At 25.9% G+C, this 20,618-nt stretch overlaps 1 protein-coding gene across 3 annotated transcripts in view; it reads right to left on the bottom strand.

The window, feature by feature from the left end:
- The window catches only part of LOC112685482, a 188,876-nt gene that overhangs the window by 148,450 nt on the left and 19,808 nt on the right, over positions 1-20,618 (bottom strand). For all 3 annotated transcript variants that reach the window (XM_025557395.1, XM_025557396.1, XM_025557398.1), the window contains 3 exons: positions 13,676-14,036; positions 9,074-9,273; positions 11-267 (listed from right to left, as the gene is read on the bottom strand). In XM_025557395.1, the coding sequence (XP_025413180.1) occupies positions 11-267; positions 9,074-9,273; positions 13,676-14,036 (818 nt within the window). The remainder of the gene's footprint in view (positions 1-10; positions 268-9,073; positions 9,274-13,675; positions 14,037-20,618) is intronic.

Here is a 20,618-nt window from a genome sequence, read left to right as displayed (position 1 = left end):
TATCACTCACCTGAGATGGTTCCTGGGAACGTTCTGGATATCCTTGTAGACCATGTGAAGTCTGACCGTTTCCGACTGGCAATCGCTCCTAATGGACCACGCGTGCTTGTCCCGGTCGTAGCACTGCGTTTTCGTCGGTGACGCCACAACGCCACTTGACGCTGCTGGCGACACTCCGTGCTGGTTGATGCCCGTTATCACTATGCTGGATATCACTTCGCTGAGAGTGTTGGCCAACAGCATCTCGAGATGGACCCTGATCGTGCCCTGAAACGCCCGACGCACACAATAAATGACTGACAGTCGGATGTTCGATCGAAAGTGTTTATAAACCACGGAAGTGTACACTGCTGTGCGCATTTCTGTAACGCGTACCGCGGTGCTGGTAAATACCCGAAACAAGTTTGGACCTTTATCATTTCGGTCAATGTAACCGCACACTGTTAATTATTGTACCAATACCAAATCGGTATACCGTACGTGATATTGTACGATCATCATGGTTCGATGACGTTTGAAAAAAAAAAAATATATCAATTGGAAAGTAATAATAGATTCATTGATATTCTGTCGATTACAGTTTATTAACGATTCAAGCGATTTGACTGACGATATTGTTGACAATAAAAAATAACGTTCCGAAATAAGTTAGTGAATTATTTCATTACAGATGTGTAGTAATTAAATAGATTTCTATTTATTTTCACTCTGCTTTAATATTTTCACAAAGTGTTCGTGTAAGTCATGGAAGTGGGGCGCAAATATTGATGATAAACTGATTTTAAATAAATATTTAGTACAAGTAATGGTTTATAGGTGAGTACTGTTTTAAATCCAATTAAAATAATTTAAGCCAATTCTTTCGTAATAATCAGTTAAATACTTTGTGTTTAAATCAAGGACTGGAACCTATAGGTTTTTTTCAGTTCCGATTTCGGTTTTGGTTGTTCAATTAGTTTTTTAAGGGTTCTGGTTTTGGTTTAGGTTTTTTAAAAGAGTAAGGGTTCTTGGACCGGTTAATTTCGGTTAATTCTGATTATTAGAGATTTATTAAAAATTAATATGAAATTATTTATTTATTCTTATTTAAATTGTAATTGTTTCATTTGATATTAAATTATTTTATTTCAACTCATAGTAGAAAGTAAAATATTTTGTAATATTGTGAAATATTATGATTTGATGAAATAAATATCTTTAATTTAAAATTTTATTTTAATTAGGAATCAAAATTAATACTGGCTACTGTTATAGCTACAAATTTGTATAAACATTAATTATATTGAATACTTAATAAACAAGATAGATGATATACTCATTATAAATTGTAATATATTAATAAACATACAAAAATAATAATAATAATAATATTACAAATTTACTTATATGCACTATAACAGTTTACAATACAAAATAATAAAAACATAAAAATATTTGACTTTTATTTTTCTGATCCGACAAATGGACAAATAAAATAGCCATTACCATAGTTTTACTAGTCTAAATAACTGACCTAAATTAATCATTTTATAAATAAGGTTACGGTTACATTTATGGTTTTTTATTTTTGGAAATAAAGGTTTCGGTTTCAGTTATGGTCCCTAAATTTTAAAGGTTAACCGGTTCCAGTACCGGTTCTTTTTGGTAATGATTCTGGTCCCTGGTTTAAATAGGAATTTAACAATTTTATTTTATATTTTAATCGGCTAAATAAATTTGAAAATTCTTAGGACATTGAAAATTAAAGAAATTTTGATTTTTCTTTTGTTTCTCTTAAAATGTATACCATTTCTTTCGTTTTACACTCACTGTACCTAACTATAATTGATTCATAGTACATTGCAATTTGATACTTGAAACACCAGATAGTTATCATGATATCACATAATATTAATATATCGTAATCAATTAACCGGCTTTGGCAGATCATTTTAATAGAAAATTATTTACAGTTAAATGCCCATATAGACTTGTCCATTATATTAATTGTAGCACAATTATGATAGAAGCCATATTGTGGACAATACTACTACAATATCCATTACATAAAGGGTGTTTGTGAAGTACAAAAAACTACATTGTTTTAGATGTGTATCGATGAAAATACATATTAATAATTTTAGTTATCGATTAATTTATAATGCAATGCAGCGTGTAACTATTTATTGATATTGTAACGATGATAGATGAGTTTTAGATTAGAAGACTTTTAATTAGGCTATCGAAATATGTTTTGCCGCAGAGAGGTTTTTAATAAGTAATTTTTTATTTTAATTTTATTGAAACCATTTTTAAAGAAAATTACAACCTGTATGATTGTAATAAAATTAATAAAACTAAGTAAAATCAGATAAATACATTTTTCTTTGTTTAAAATATACGAATATAATATACTCGTATACTTTTAGTTAATGAAAACCTTATTACATAAGTGGTTATGAAATAAAGTTTATATAGTATAAATACCGCATTAGATATATTATTTAATGAATAATATTTAGATAGATTATGAGTATATTTCTTAGTGAAAATAAAGCTTAGTCAATGGCTTCATCAAAATAATTCGAACACAGCTTTTGCTGAACCACTTTGTTTTAAGATTTAAATAGTTCGAGGAATCATCTGGTCCATTAATAAATTTATAACTGGCATGACAAATTAATACTATTGATGAAACTTTGATGAATGACACTTTTGGAGATATAAAAGTAATATATCTTACTTTTTTTTTTTTTTTAGCTTTTACGAGCCATTTAGACTCTTTGCTTCTAACACCAGTTTTCCCCAAACATCTCTTGTGTAGGCTAGATATATCTTACTATAAAAACCAATTTAAAATATACCGAAATTTTTTTTTCAGTTTCTGCAAAAGTTGACGATATAAAATCTTCATAAATAACTTCTTTTATTAATATAATTTATAACAATTCTCATATAGAACTCGTATAATATGCAATAACTTGTATACATAAAAAAATAGTAGAGTGTCCGAGAATAATTAAATGTACTATAAATATACCTATAAGTTAAAAAATGGCATAATCAGTATGAAACATTGAATAATTTTAACCAAGTGTTCCGATATTGAACAATTGTTAAGTAAAATGTAAAATGTTTGCTAGGTATAATCTAGACATTGGTACATTTTTGCTTTAAAAAATACATCAATTTATTTGTGTTACAAACATTTTTATCCATCGGATTTCTTTAGATGCATATAAATGGCCTAAAGAATAATTTTGAATAGTGAAACTTTAATTTATATTAGTTTTCATAGATAGACAATGCTTTAATGGAAAACAATTTACGTACCAATGTCATAATTATAATGCTTTCTACGAAATATTTGTAATTTATTATTTTCGTTATTATAATAGATTATTGAGAGTACTTGTTATAGTTGTACAGGTATGAATGACCTTTGGGTTGTGTTTAAGATTCCTCTGGGGATGTATATATATATACGTATTTTTGAGGTCTGTATTAGGCAGCTTATTTATACATTAGCAAATTAAGGATTTGCACCCAAATGGTTTATTAGGGTTCTAGGCGTTTGTTATATTCAGGGTATTTAAATGCTATTACTAAAAGTTAAAATTATTTAGTTGTCTGTTATTGGTCATGTTTATTTGACTAAAAAATGAATGCCTAAATAAATTAATTTCAATGAATATTCATTATGTATATGGTAAATGCTTAAATTAAGAACGTTGATTATATATGTATCAAGAAGCTTAAAATACATGTTATGTCAAAATGAATAATACTTCCAAATATACTAAATTATCAACTGTTTTTTTTTATCATATACAATTATATAACAAAAAATTAGAATTTAAATTTTATAAATATTAACACTTAAAGCATTTAAATCCCCTTAAAGTTGTACAATTTTGAACTATTTTAAATTTTACAATTATTGAAATAGAAAAATATAATAGTATACATTCATTAGGTCTACTCTTATGTACAATGTGAATCCTGAAGTACAGAACAGAAAATTATTAAAAGTTTTAATTATAAATTCACTGTGGTCATTTCGCCGTGAACCGTTTCACCATAGTCGAAAATTATGTATAAACTCAAATATTATTTGTTATATTATTATTGGTATTATTAGATTTTCCTTATTTATCTTGTTTTATTTTGAAATGTATACATGTCGTCCATGGTTTACGACAATGATCAGGATTACAAAATTCGTATTAAATGTACATTTAATGTGGCAATACCATTAATCAGTTTTCATCTGGCGACAAAACTTGTAGTCAATTTGTTAGATAAATAAAATGAGTAGGTAAAACATAATGGAAACTCAAGTAATATCGACTCGTAGTCATAAAATATTTGTGTGTGTTGGCTTTATGTATGTTTATAATAATATTAATTTTAATTTGTTTCAATACGGTTTTGGCGTTGCCATATTAGACATTTTTGTGAAGTGCGAATTTATACAGAAATAAATAATTAAAAGTCATAAAAACTATTAATGACCATTGTCATGGTTCAAATCGTCAAAAGCAGATGTTGCAGTGACAAATCTAAAAAGAAAAGCTACTAAAAGTGTGGAGTATACGTCTATTATGATTAACATGTGTGTTGCTCCATTGTCTAAAGCAGCCAAAGTAAATAATATGAATATAAAGATTTTTAAATTTAGGTGAACATTTTATTTCATAACTATTATTTATCTATTAGACAATATTACAAAATAATGTGGCATTCAAAAAACAAGTTCGGGGCAAAAGACAAAAAATTCTAGGTACACCTTAAAATCCGAAAAATTTAGCCATATTAGAATTACCAGCTTCATATGGTACACTTCATCAATAAGAAATTAATAACTATTTTTGCAAGATGATAGTGGTCCGGGTCCGAATAGAATATTCATTTTTAGTTGTTATCGAAGCCTTCATATATTACATAGCTCTAAAATATGGTAAATACTATTTACTAAATAGACGGTACATTCAAAATTACATCTCTTCTGTTTAGTAAAGTATATTTAATACTTGCCGAATATCTAGAAAATTTATTTTCATTATTATATGTTTTATTACCAGATAAACAATCAAAAACTTAATATAAAATGTTTTCAAAGTTAAAAAATGTAAGACCCAATTCAAATCTATTTCTGTTTGAATCTATTTCTGATTTAAACAAGCCCCTATAAATCTATAAAAATAGCATTTCTTAACGTTCAAATATTTTTGATATTTATTTCATTTGACAAAAAATTTTAGAAAACAACTCGGAGAATTACATCTCATTTCTCATCATAATAATATTTCCAACTTTACAGTTTCTGTAAAAATCATTATAGCAATTGGCGTTTATTAAATTAGAAAATCTTGATGTTACTGTTGACGCATTGGCCGAGTACCTTGATGAAAAGTTTCAAAATGTATTAAAATGGTGTAAAAACCACAATATTGGGAAGATAAATAGAATGGTAGAGAAATAGTAGAGGTAGATGCCACGCACGTTTTCCACCTGATATTTAGAACCTTCATAATAGAGTTTTAAATTCCCGAGATAGGACTAATAACCATGCAGGAGCTGCTAATAAACGAATTAATGTTGAAATGGAAGTATGCCATCCATCCATCTGGGCTTTTATTAGTTGTTTAAAAAAAGTTCAATCTGGCCATAATTATTTTTATTCTCAGTTAACTGCAGGAAAAAGTCCACCCAAAAAATTATATCAATTTGCCGACTTGGATAAACAAATCTTAAAAGTAGTACAATATTATAACAGTAGAGACTAAATTTCAAATTTGAAAGGCATAGTATATAATAATATTATATAATTATTATTATAATATTTTACTATTATATAATATTATTATTATTATATTATATTATATTGTATTATATATATTAGATATCATCTCACAACCATGATTATTGATTACCTTATTATTATTACGAATATGATAAAATATACAGTTAATGCGTTATTATTTTTTAACCATTTATTATTATTATTATTCTATTTTTTTAATTAAGAATATCAGGAAAATATTTAAAATCCACGGCTAAATATCCTCCCAGCGAAACGGTCACAGCGAAATGACTACGGCGAATTGTCCAAGATCCTTTAAGTATATTCTATATCTTATTTTTCTCCGTGTGTTTTAAAACGATACCGACCAATATATTTGCCCATTTCACCTTCAATCCATTGCTAATGTCTCCCTTTCAACATATTCTTTTCCTTTGTCCTCCCACACATTATTCTTGATCTTCCTAATTAAGTTAATGCTGCAACAGTAAATTAGATTGACTAATTATTTATTTTTAAAAATGAGCTTTTCGGTGGATAGAGGAATAAACAATGTTTAATATTGGTGATTGTGCCGTTAATGAAACATAGTTTTTTAGATGCAGCAACAACTGAGGTATTCAATTATGAATAAGGGAAGTAAAGTACTTATTTTTCTGTGTATTAAAAGTATTTTTTGAAAGGTAAAATCATATTTGAATTATTCATAAGTTAAAAGTTATGTTAAAGTACTAAACAAAGTTTAGTATAAAGAAAAAAACCGTATAACATCCATTTTTTTCTTTATATTTATCATACTTGTAGTATTAACAAAAGCCATATTCTAAACTACTGTTCTTCGAACAAAATTAATTCAATAATTTACACAATGAATAATTATTTTAAAAATTTAATCTTTTTAACATGCTAGTTGATCGTTAAAAAAATTACTTTATCACAATTAACTGCTGTCAATGTTCACAAATAATTTATTAAAGCTCTACCAGAAAATAAATATTGACATGAATGAAAAAAATATAACTTATATTTATAGTAATATATTTATACTTAATTTCAATTTACACGATATAAGTATACAGTAAATTTCATTTATGTTTTAAGCCAATCAAAAAATGTATAAGTATTAAAATGTTTATTATTCATACAAACATTATTAAATATTTAATTTTTATTTTTTAAAATGCAATATATTTTGTTCAGTAATATTAAGTTTTCAATAGAAGGCAATATTATAAAAAATTTTTTTCAAAATTTAAATATAATAGCTGAAGTTCACTTCGAATAAAATATTCTTAGAAGCAGCAATCAACAGGTTATTTTTGTTTAAAAATAAAAGAAAATATTTCTAGAAATATTGAATTGTATTATTACAAAATTATTCTAAAATTTTAATAAAAAAAAAGTTAGCATTTTTAATTTAATTTGATTGTATATGTTTAATATAAGTTTTCATACAATCTAAAAAATCTTCGTTATAGTGATACACGATTGAAAATAGTTTATCATAGTTTTATTCTTTAAATGTTAATAAAAATATAATGTAAAAATGTAACATAGTTAAGAAAGTATTACATTTATGTAACATAATAAACTCTTTGAAAGTACTACTTTTCAAAGTTATTCTCAATTTATTAGTTATTTGCTATCGGATAATTGAAAACTTTTTTTAAATCTATTTTCTATTATTGTTTTTGTATACACTGTTTTTTGGATTTGGTGACAATATATAATATTTACTTCAATAGACTTTTTTTGTTTTATCATTGGTAATTTAATCAATAAAATTAGATTTTGGATCAAGACGAAGTTGTTTTACTAAAATTATCTTTTTATTTTTTTTTCTAATAATACGATGTTTAACTTTTTAGTAAGGAAACTACCGGTTTTAAAATGTACCATTAGATCAAATACTGAATATTTAAGGCTCATTAAATACTTAAACTATATTCTTAGTACAAGTAGTTTATCAATATACAATACCACTTCGGAGTCATTATAGAATATACCTGTAATGACTCCAAAGTGATAAATCATGCTTACCTGAGGTATCTCATAGTTTTTTGTTATATTGATATAATTGAGTCAATTATAGACTTAAAATACATTTGGATTTATAAAAAACGATTAAGAAAAGTTACAACCAATAAATAACTATCAAAATTCTATTATTTTAATAACTCAATAAATACCATATTTCAATAAATTAATTTAAAAAGTCTACAAAATACAAAATAATACCATGCAATAATACAATAATAATAAATTTATTAAATTAATATATGGTCAAAATACTATAATTTATAATTATTAATATTTGTATCCATATTTCCTTTTATGACTTGACTCGTTATTAAATATTTATGTATTTATAGCATACTCGTTCATTGTGCATAATTATTCAATATACAAAATAATAAAAGTTTTACCTTTTGCTTATACAATTTTAATAACCTACACACTTATGTAATTATAAGGAGTATGATAATTATAAATTAGAATAACAGAAAGTATTAACATAATCCAGATACTAGGTACAAAATGTATAAGTGTTTGTTCCCAAATCAAAATTTATTGATATTGATTTAAATCAAGAAATGGTTGATTTTTTCATATCGATTCCAGAAAATAAATATAGATTATTTACACTTATCTTAGTTTTTATGACCATTGTTAAGTCTGAATCCTCCAAAGAAATATCTTTTGAAAACCTTTGTATTAAACATCATTTTTTATTCTATTTAATATCTGTACTAAATATACAAACAAGATAAATACTTAATTGATATATACAAATGAAATATATCTTAGACAATTCCTACTACACTTGTGCTATGTACACCATTTTAAAATTAAACGATTGTATATTTTCATGTTTAATTAGAACATAAATATGCACCAAAAACATTGGTTTTAAAAAAAAATAAGTAAAGTAAAAAATAAACTAAATTATTCGTTTATGTATGGAAGTATAGTAAAGTCTGTCTAAGATTAGTTTAAAATCCTATTAATAATTTATAATTTGTCTAAGGTGGAATTTTATTTGGAACAATCACAATTAAATAGAGGATAATACACTTAATAAACCACAAGTTATATATATATATATATAATAAAACCATTTTGAATATAAAGTTATATTTAATTTTCACTGTTTATTTCCAATTGTTAACATGGAATTCTTTAATCTAACCGACCATCATGTACGAATAAAAATAATATAAAACATAAAAATTATTTAAAATTATTGATTCAATTTATTCAAATTTCTATACTAATTTAATTCGTTACCTTGATAACCAGCTCAGAAAACTTATATCTGGGATGCCAGCCATAGCTTTTTCCATCTGAGTCGGATACATCGTCCAATATTCCAGAGTCCAAACGTTTGTCTCCATCGCCCAAAACTAACATATAACGAACACGGCATTGATGATCGAATCCCGTGCATCGATTCAAATACACTGATATACGACCTTCAGCAGAAGTACCTACAAAGAAATTATATTGAAATACTATTTATAATTTATTTAAAAATTGTATGGCTGATTGATCATAATAATATACAAGATTACAATAAATAATAATTTGATACGCATTATATTTCAAGACAATTACAAATGCATATATTTAAAAAAAAACTTCTTTCTGCCATTTATTACTTTTTTTGATGTTCAAAAAACTTTCAAAATATATTTTTTACAGTGGAGAAAACAATTTTAAAGCTTGCATTTACCGATTTACCATTGATTATACAAAATTCCTACAGTAAAGACACTTAGATTAATTTTAATGGAATTGTTACTCTAATATACCTAAGCTAAAATAATTTAAGCTTATAGAAGTAGGTGTGTAGTTAGATATAATTCATATACATTAGCATAGAAGATATTTTTATACATTATGCGTTTAAAACCTGTATCCAGCAATAATACATCAATGATAATTAACTGTATTTTATATATTTATTACTATATTTGTTAGAACAATGATCTAACACAATTTACACTTAACAATTAAAATGATAAATTAATAAAAATGTTAATATAGAACAAGCTGTAGTTAAATAAAATATTGGCTCAGGGCTTGGATCAAATTTTATGTAAGTAATAATATTTGTTTGAATTTTAAAACGATGATAAATCAACATATATAAATTAAAACTCGATCAAAAATTGATGTAATATATAAGTATCGATATTCGTTTTGTCTAATATTGAACTGTGACTGAAATGTAGAGTTAATAAAAAAACGTTTTAGAATCAGGAATCTCATTATTTATTTACATTTTTAAACTTGATTCCTAAGAAATTGATTCAAAATGTAATTCTTTTAAGGTCCGACGGAGTTCTCTGCAGTTTTAACAGGAGGAAAAAAAATGATTCACACAGATATTGTGGTAGGTGTGTACACACATTAACTGAATGGACTACGATTTATCAAAAAAAAATTTAGTCAAAAGAAAATTGGTCAAATGAGATATCACAGAAGTAAAAACAATACCTGCATTTATTCCTCGATTTAAGTAGTATTTAAATAACCAAAAAAAAAATAAATAAAACTAAAGACGTAGAATTCTACTAAGCCATATAATTTCACATCCTATAATTATGGATCTTGTTATTTTATGATCCATAATGCCTAAATTAAGAATACATTAACTGCTTCCCATTAATATTATTCCATGAGAAACTCAATACTTCTGTTACCATCAGAATGCGCTGTATTCATATAAGAAACTGAGAGTAACTTAGAGTTTCATTTAAAATATGATTTATTCACAAATATACCTACTAGGTTATTTTATATGTGTTCATCCTAAGCTAAAACCTAAAACCATAGTTTCTCATTAAAATTCGTTAACAGATAATAATAATTTTACCTTTAAGAAAAACGAAGAGAGACACTATTTGTTAAAAGTTAAAAAAAAATAAAGCTAAACGAAGTCCAAAAAAATTGAACAAAAATTAAAATATTTGTGCAATTTGATTGTACAGTAAATTTTTCTCCGATTCTAGGTTAATATAAAGAAATATCCACATAAGGTTTCGTGAATTTTATGTACATGTTATTGGAAGGAAGTGATGTTTTTTTATTCCGAAAGCTAAACAAAGTATGTATGAACATATAAACACAAAGCAAACAATGTTGATATTTACGAAAGTGTATATAAATTATTTGATGTAGGTACAAACAGTGTCATGTTTGCATTTGTTAATTGGAAATTATTCTATAAAATATATGAATTTCTTAACATTTCATAGTAAGTATCAAGCAAAATTAAGTATAAATTTTTAGAAAATTACTTTATTTAATGAACAAAATTTAGTAAATAAGTAAACAATAAAATTAAAATAATTACACCTCATAGCTAATCAATTCAAGAGTTCATATATAGAAATCATTATTGAATTAATTTTAGGTAATGCTTGAAAGAGCATTAATTTGACTTATAATACGAGTAAACAATAGTATAAGGATCAAGATAGTCTCTAATTTAATTCAATCATCCAAAACATATATAATGTATAAATATATCCACAATCAGTTACTGGCAACATGTTTATTTAACAATCAAATGATAATTGTAAACAAATAAATTTAAAAAATACAACTAAAATATTTTAAACTTTAAACAATGAGCTAGAATTAAAATAACATAAATTGGTTATTTTAAAAATTTTAGATTAAATTATCTTCTAAAATGTTTATTATAATTATTTATGTGTATTAATATGTATTAAGTTATCAAATTGAATATTGGTTACTAACTCAATATTATCAATATTTTGAACAATAACTGGAGGTATAAAATTTGTAACGTATATATTCATTATTGAATTTAAATTCAATTTATTTTAAGTATAATATTCCACATAATAAAATTATCTAATATTTAGTAATATATATTAGTATGATATTTTAGGAATTTAACATTTCAAATAATTTTGAGCATTCAGTATATATGAATAAATTAATATGTAATTTGATTAATTACGTCTCATTAGAACATAGCTTTAAATTGTGTTAATATATATCTTATATCTAAATAAAACAAAAGTGTAAATGTATTAAGAATTTTGACTGTCACCGGGATTAGAATATTAAAAATGATCACTGTTTTAAGATAATTGTTGAATACGCGTTCATTGAACTTTATAATATGCAAACAAAACAGGATATATTAATTGTTTTACTCACAATTAATATGCGTTATAAACTTTAAATTAAATTATAAACTTACTTATGACTAACAATTATCATAACATTTATAATTACATAAATACATGTCAGATGACAGTATGCTATGAGAGGAATATTTTAGGTGTAATATCACAAATAGTATTGTTAATTTCTCGCTTGTTATTCTGAATATGAAAGATTTTTATTTTAAAACTTAATGGTTTTTTTTTTTTTTTTATATATCGAAAAAGTCTTTTGTGACACTATAACTACTCGTATTTCAAATATATCATAAAACAAGGCTATCAAAAAATTGGGCATTGAAAATGGATCATATGGTACTTGAAAAGTGTTCCGAAAAACTAAAAAATAATATGGGAAAATGGTGCAATGATATATTTTTATTTTTGTGTTAGTGATTAAATCTTGGATAATAAATTTAAACTAGCAGTGTCATACTACATACTTTTTCGATAGAAATAGGATATGGTTGGTTGTTAAAATAAAAGTGAAATTTCTCAATTATATCAGACTATATGACTTAGCATAAAGAAAAACACTAAAAATATAATTCAAAATTTTGTTCTACGATCGTTTATATAAATTATACCAATAAAATTAGTTTAACCATTAAAATGGTTTGGATATAATAATTATCCTTAAATTATTTAAGTACTCAAAGTTTAACCTAACCTAAGCATTATTAGAAGAATTGGCCCAATAAATTTCTTTGGTCAGTAATTAAAATGAAAAATATAACCAAATCATTGATTTTTGTTTATTTTTATTAATTAAGTTTTTTTTTTACTTACGAGAATATAATGTTTTTCTCTAATTCATTTAATTTTTTCAGAATTGTTTTTTAAATACGATCATTGAAATAAATAAAACTAACAAAGTTATGATTTAAAAAAAAATGTTATATTCATACCTAGAACTCTTATTATAAAAAGAAAAATAAGAATATTTTTTATATTTGATGATGATCTTTAAATCAAAACCAATCGTAAAGATTATTAAATAATTAATTATAATAAAACAATACTGCGTGAAAATGATGATAAAAAATAAAACCATTTTCAACCAATTAATTTTTATCCACATTTTTATATTATAATTTCTAAGGTCTTTTGCACAGGATACAATCATGATGTTTAAAGATATACTACTCGTATGTTTTTAAAAATTTAACAAGTGTAATTTAAATGCAATAGAGCATGCCTCTCATAGCATCACTACGTCAAAACAATTAAAAACGAGTAACAATTGTTCAGAGACTTTCTTACAACCATTTTAATTTAATGTATTCATTCAGTTGTAAGATTCGATTACAATCGGGTTCGTCAATTAAATGGCAATTATTATAATTCCTTTTTTGTTGATTAAATCGTCATATGTATTTGAGGTGGATAACTCGATATAACTCACATGTTTGGTCTCCGTCTAACACAAATATATACGGAATACCGAATTTTGTTTCGGTAGAACTAAGATTTTTGACTGTCATATCGATCTATAATATAAACCTCAAAGAGGAGAATGTTATCCACGTGTTTTTGTCGGTTTTCAACGATATAAAAATGTCTAACTTAAAAAAAAAACTGTATAATTGTACATGATCAAATTTACGTGCAAATTTCGTCGTCGCCTTAGTCACCAACGCTCGTGCATTATACAGACTAATTTTATGATCGGCAGCACGGTACTTACACGACACGTCTTTGACCCCGTGCGGGTACAGGGCCAGGTTCCAGTCGAAGCCACCAAATGTGAAGTAAGACGTCTCCAGCTTGCACTTAGTGCCCCGGGGTGATGCGCTGCCATACTGGTGCTGAAGCGCGTTGCCGGCCGCGGGATTATGGTGGTTCTGGATCTGATGGTGGTGGTGCATCAGCCGGGACGTGAGTGACGTGGGAACGCGGAACTCGGTGTCGTACAGCGTGCGCACGTGACCGATGGACAGCTCCAGCTGGAACTCGCCGTTCGCGTCCGTGAAGTTTCTGCCATACAGGTCGCTAACCGGTATGTAATTTCTGTTTCCCTGGGCCGGACAGTCCGTCGTAAACTTTACCTGCGGGGCAAAACGAAGCAACGCACGGGTTGAGAAACATCGTCGTTAACTAGTGTGTACGATAATCGCTGTTTTCGCTGCATGCATATAAATATACGGGTACAAATCCAGTACGTCCGCCTATGCCCCGTCCAACAACTACTCCATCACCTACCGGCGTACCAACACCCCTTGCTCGATCCAACCCCCACGGAACCGCAAGAGCTGCGACGGGTTAACACGGGCTGCACGTACCGGTCGCGGTTCTCGAAGTTTAACAACGGTTTTACGTGTAATAGTTATTTAAGTGCGTCGTAATAATTATATCGTCGCGGGTGTCCGAAGCACGCACGTACGCACGCATGTAATCACGCGCTCGATGTGCGGATCGAAGTATCGTAAGGGTGGCAATGTGCGCTGAACGAAACACTAAAACGCGCGTTTGAGGGATAAAACAATTAGCCATAATTATTAATTCAACCTAAACCACTTTGGTTAGAACTTATTCGTTTCGATACAAACCATAACGTTGTATAAATCGATTAATATAGTTATTACGCGCTACGACGTGATTACTTTTCGTTTAGATTTTTCCTATTTCTTTCATTGTGCTGGACGAATAAAAATAAATCATTTCCGATCGGTCGTTTATTTGTTGGGCATTTCAAACAATGATTGTGTCTTCAAACATGTTGAGATGGATGCAGGGTTTTAAAATCATGCAAACCGAATCGAATACGTGTACATATATTAGATACGTCGTGGACGGTTCAACGTGCCTCGACCGCTGGACGAACCACTATATCGATACGAGTCGTAAGATTAATTAATTAATGTTTAATTAATGTAAACAACGTAAAATACTCGGAAACCCTATTGTTGTGTTTTAAAAATTCTCTATTCTAACTTTATTCTATTAACGATTCCGTTATTCGCAATTCATCGTAATCGTAAGACCACGTATAACATACATCATTAACAATATTGCGCGTACACGTTTGCTTTATACATACATAATAAACGGAATACGGATGAACGGGGTGCGTGGGCCCATCTCTCTCACCCTCTATCATTCTCTCTCTCTCTCTCCCTCTCTCGCTGAACGCGCCACTGCGCACACCTGTGCAATACTGTAGTTAACCCATGCGCAAGCATTGTAGACAACGCCCCCGCACGGTGTTCCGCGGTCATGGCGCATTTCCATGCGCTTTCACGTGTTCTCCTACGGATGTAACGATCACATTTTCATTGTACATACCACGCAGAAATTTGATGTTCCGTTCCGGTGACGGTATACTCGTGCGTTTTGCAATACGTGAAGCAACAGCAACGGCATCGTTATCCCTTCCGCAAGAGGATTTATAGGAGCTCTCGGGGTAGTAATGCAACAGGTGTAGTTGCGATACTAGGAACGCTTTCGTTCATGCACCCTTACACCTTACGGTGTTAAACATGTATCTGGTGGATAAAGCCGTAAGACACTTCGTTGAAATCGATTTTATTTTTTTTTAATCCAGACACGAGTAGATAAAAATGCGGGTAGTAGGTCAAACTTTTTTCTTTTTTTTTTCGTTAAAATTTAATGTTTACATTATGCTTTCGGAAATAAAATGATAAAAAACACTACCTTCGGTGTACGATTTGCAACTTTAATACTATGGACGGATTGGTTTTATCTAATAAAAAATGAAAATAAAATATTAAAATATGAAAAATAAGGACAATTTAAAAATTCAAAACTTAGGGTTCAAATGTCCGGTTATAAATCTAAATTTGAAGCTGTATTATGGTATAGGGTATTCATATTCACAACAGGTCGAAATATCATTGGAATTCCTTTATTGAAGTTAGAAATACTAATTTTTCATAAATGTACACAATTAAAACCTGACAGAATATCGATTTAATTACTAACTTAATACCTTCAATCTAAATCATTCAACAAGTATTACAAAATAAACACCTTAATACGTACACCAATAACATAATAATAAATAAGGCTGGAAATTTGATGTAAATCTAGCTTTTTTTCTACATTATATTGATCAAAGTTAAAAAATTGCAATTTGTGATGTATTCAATATGCTAATTAATACTTTGTAGACTGTATAATTAAAAATTTAGTATACTTAACCTTTATTTATCATCAACAGAAAAAATTTAAGGACAAATTCTTGTTTAAAATATTTATCATTGCAAATTTTATTTATACATTTATATTACTTCTGTTGATGCTATTTAAACGTGAAATAATTAGCATAAACTTGATTTATGTATTTTATTTGAAAATCGCAATGTTTCAGCCATAGATTTAAATAAATCATTAAGTAAATTATTAATATGTTCACAATAATATTAACACTATTATAGCTCTACTAAAATATGAAAATGTTTAGCATATTATTTTCATATGATATTTAGACTAGGACTTAACTTTTAAAAATCCATTAGTTTATCCATTAATTCATTATTACAATGGTTTAATATTATAATTATATAGTATTTGAATGAGGAACTTTTATAATACGTTCAACTATAGGATAATTTAACAATAGGAGTGGCAAATAATTACAAACATTGTACTCGTAAATTAAAAAATAAAAGTATAACTATAAGTTTTATAATTATGTATAATACATAAAATATAAAATATTTTTCTATAGCAACGAATACATTTATGTTTGTTTGTGTATAGAATAAGTATGTATTATACACACACATTTTAAAAACATAACTATATGTATTGGAAATCATGATTCCACCAAGTAAAACGTAACTGCATGTCGTGAACTGAAAACTCAAACTAAAGTATAAGAAAAATATATTATATATAATATATTGTGATAAGTGATTACGAATATTATAGTTAATTAACAACTATAAACATAATATATTTAGGCGAAGGTTTTATTTATTTGTAACCAAAATCATTAAAAATTATCAATTGCTTAAGAATTAGTAGATTTTTTCGCATAAAATTGAAAATTATAATGAGTAATAAAATGTCTAATAAATTAACTTGTAAATGTATAATTAAGCTCTTCCTATATTTACCTTTTTAATATAAACTGTACCTCACATGGGTGACAAAATAATTTTGAATGTTGAAAATATGACAGTTATTAATTCTTTTATCGAATTTAACTCAAAATAATGTTCGTAATTTGTTGAATTTTGTTACCTACAAATAATAAAGAAACGATTATAATTACAAATAACACTATTAGATTACTTTTTTGTTCACTATATGATCTATTTATAAAGATATTCTCAAAATTATATTTTTGACAGTATTGTTAATATTAATCTCTTGTATAGAAAATCACTTATGTATAATTAAGTTAAAACGAATTATTATTATAAATTATTATATATTATATAAAACACATGTATAATATTATTTTGATTACAAATTATAGTTAAAAATTAGTGTTTATAAAAATAAAAAGAGAATTCATAAAAATGTTATGGTTTGATAACTAGATTTAAAATATTTTGTATTCAAAACTCGATTTTCTTACGATCAGAGTTGGGCATAATTTTATCTAGATAATTATTCGAATAAATATGTATTCGATTAAAAAATGATTCGAATAATTTGCGATCATAGTGTTATTCATATTACAATATCATAAAATTATTATTTAAAATATATATATATATATATATATATATCTAATTCTTCACTTTCTTCTATTAATCTATATTTGTTTCATTTATAATATTTTTAAATTTTTTCGAATAAAAAGATTTATATTATATAACTTTTAAATGCAATGCAAACTATTCTTTATAAATTATAATAGGTGCTTGTTTTACATTATGAACCCTATGTTTACCCAAACAAAATTAATGAAAACTATTCGAGTATATTTTTATTCAAATGATTGTGAAAAAAATCATCCTAATAATAATTTATTCACATAAAATGTTATCTAAATAATATAAATAACATTTTATTCGAATAACGCCCTGCTCTGCTTAGGGTTGGTTTAATAATTAATTTAAAATTATCAGACTATATATTATTTACGTAATTATATTGTATTTTACTAAATACTATTAGGTACTGATCTACGATGAACATAAATTATATATTCTCATTTTTTAATTACATTCAATAATTGTAAGATGTGATACAATATTTAACAATCACATGTATTGAAAAATATAAGTAAATGAAAAAATCGTCGGTATCTTTTGTATTGTATATTAAATATAATACTTTATCTTTTTTTGGTTTTATCTTAAACAATATTTGAAAATTACTAAGTATCTACTAACTTACTGTTCCAAAAATTCTTATTTACCAATAACTCCAATACTTCTTTTACAATTATTAATTTATATACCCTTGCATTGGAATCTATTCTTAAATTATGTCATACATTTTTTTTAAAAAAAATACTTAAAACTGTTTTATTATACTAACAACTCGTTTATAAATATATTATGAACAAATATCGAAAAATATTACTTGTCAGTTTGATGATTAAATAAAAATAACAAATTGTCAAATCTAAATAAAAACTGTCCCTTAGTGTGCCTAATGAAACAACCAACATCGAAAACGTTAATAAACAACTAATGTGGAACGTGATTTAATTGGGTAGAAATTATGATTAGAAACATGCCATTATTATATGATGGACGATCCCTATGGCAGTAAATAGCCAAATTTCCGTGACAGTGTGATAAATTTATCGTCCTCAGAACCTCCCGTGAGAATCAACAAGGACGTAAACCACGAATATGGAACGCTGGGAAAATTCATTCGTTGGAGGGATTGTATATAGAAAATAAGCAAAGAAGGAGGGTGTTAGAAAATGGGTAATATAGGCTTATGTATAGAAGGAAATCTAGACTATATGTTCAGGTGAATAATTTATCGAACGTCCTACCATAGGAATTATTCAAACAGGTACAAACATGACACAATTTCCTTTTATTATATTATTTTATAATATCTTCATTTCAATAACTGATATAATCTATGTAGGTCAACTTGTCACCTGAATCAAAATAAGAATGAATTGGATTGAAAATGTCGAAAAAATTAATGAGACATCAAAATAAAACACAAACATTGTATTTGTGTATCCAAATAATTCAGACGTGCCGACCTATAAATTAAAAAATATATTTTCTCATCCTTCTATAAATAACCGTAAAACACATTTAGTAAAACAATAAATACATTTATATTTACAAATTGTTTTTGTATAAGAAATAATTATATAATACAAAACATAAATAAATATAGATATTTTTTGATTTATTAAATAAAACACATTTTACCATGATTATAGATTGTAATTAAAAATAGTAATAAAATATAAATTTTATAAAAATATTATTATTTTATTGAAAAAAAAAAAAAGCAAAAACATTTTAATAAAATAATAATTAAACTATAATAGATATATTTAACAAAATACTTAGTTTTGAAAAATATATTTGGCCTAAAATAATATACTTTTATACTTAACGAAATACAATGGAGTTTGCAACAGGCCTTATTGATCTTAAGGAATATACCAAAAAAAAAAAAAAAAAGGTAAATAAAAAATAAAGCATTCCATAAATATGAAACTTAAATCGTTTATTTTTTAGGAATAATATTACAAAAATAATTTTTACCGTTCATGAGCCGTAATAAAAATGTTTGAATAAATTTCTACTTTATTTTTATTCTTTAATGCTTTTAATTTGAACTTAAATTTTTAAATTTAAATTTTTTATTTTAAAATGAAATCATTTGATATAATACCTATTAAGTTATTAATAATTTTGTTTGAATTTTATTAACTTTAAAAATATTTTTTAGCTGTTTCTTAAGATAAGTTCAAAGTAATGGTTTGATTAATAACGGAGTCCTTTTTTATATGTAATATGTATTAAATAAGTCATTTTGTTTTTCACTTTTATTTCTTATGTATATTTTATCAAACAAAATCTGATATATTTTTATGATGTTTAAAATATGGAGATAATCTTTACAAATATAATTTGATTTTAAACGAAGCTAAACATTTGATGGGTTTTCAATGATGTATGAATAATTTTTTTTTTATTTTTTTTTTTTTTTATGTATGTTTATATAAAACATCTACTCCAATATTTATCTTAAATTTTTTTTAAATATTTATATATTTCAAAGTTTCTTTTAAACCCTTTAAAATTAAATAAATGTAATCAATTCAAGTTTTGAATTAAAATCTCAAAAATTCTATAAATAAATAATTCAATTTTGATCATAACAATTTATCAAATTTTAAATAAATCATTGATTTTGACCCTAAAATTGTAATTTAATACTGTTAAATAACAATAATAATATTAATAATGTATAGTAGTAATAAATACATTATATATATATATATTAATTTATCATATTTTTGGAAAAATAATGGTAAAAAAAAATATTTTATAATCAAATACAATTTCTGTTTGAAAAGATATTAAAACAAAATTAAAGATATTTATTGTTGGTTTATCAAACTTTAAAAACATTGCAGCCGGTACAATTTATTGATTGATATTAATTACACCCATAATAACTAGCCCACGTGATTTCATTAATGCAGATACGAGCAGTTGACG

The sequence above is a fragment of the Sipha flava genome, unplaced genomic scaffold, assembly GCF_003268045.1.
Source record: "Sipha flava isolate LNK unplaced genomic scaffold, YSA_version1 277_pilon_pilon, whole genome shotgun sequence".
In the NCBI taxonomy this organism is placed as follows: Eukaryota; Metazoa; Arthropoda; class Insecta; order Hemiptera; family Aphididae; genus Sipha; species Sipha flava.
Note: the sequence above shows the minus strand (reverse complement) of the source record. Positions and strands in the feature narration are given on the sequence as shown.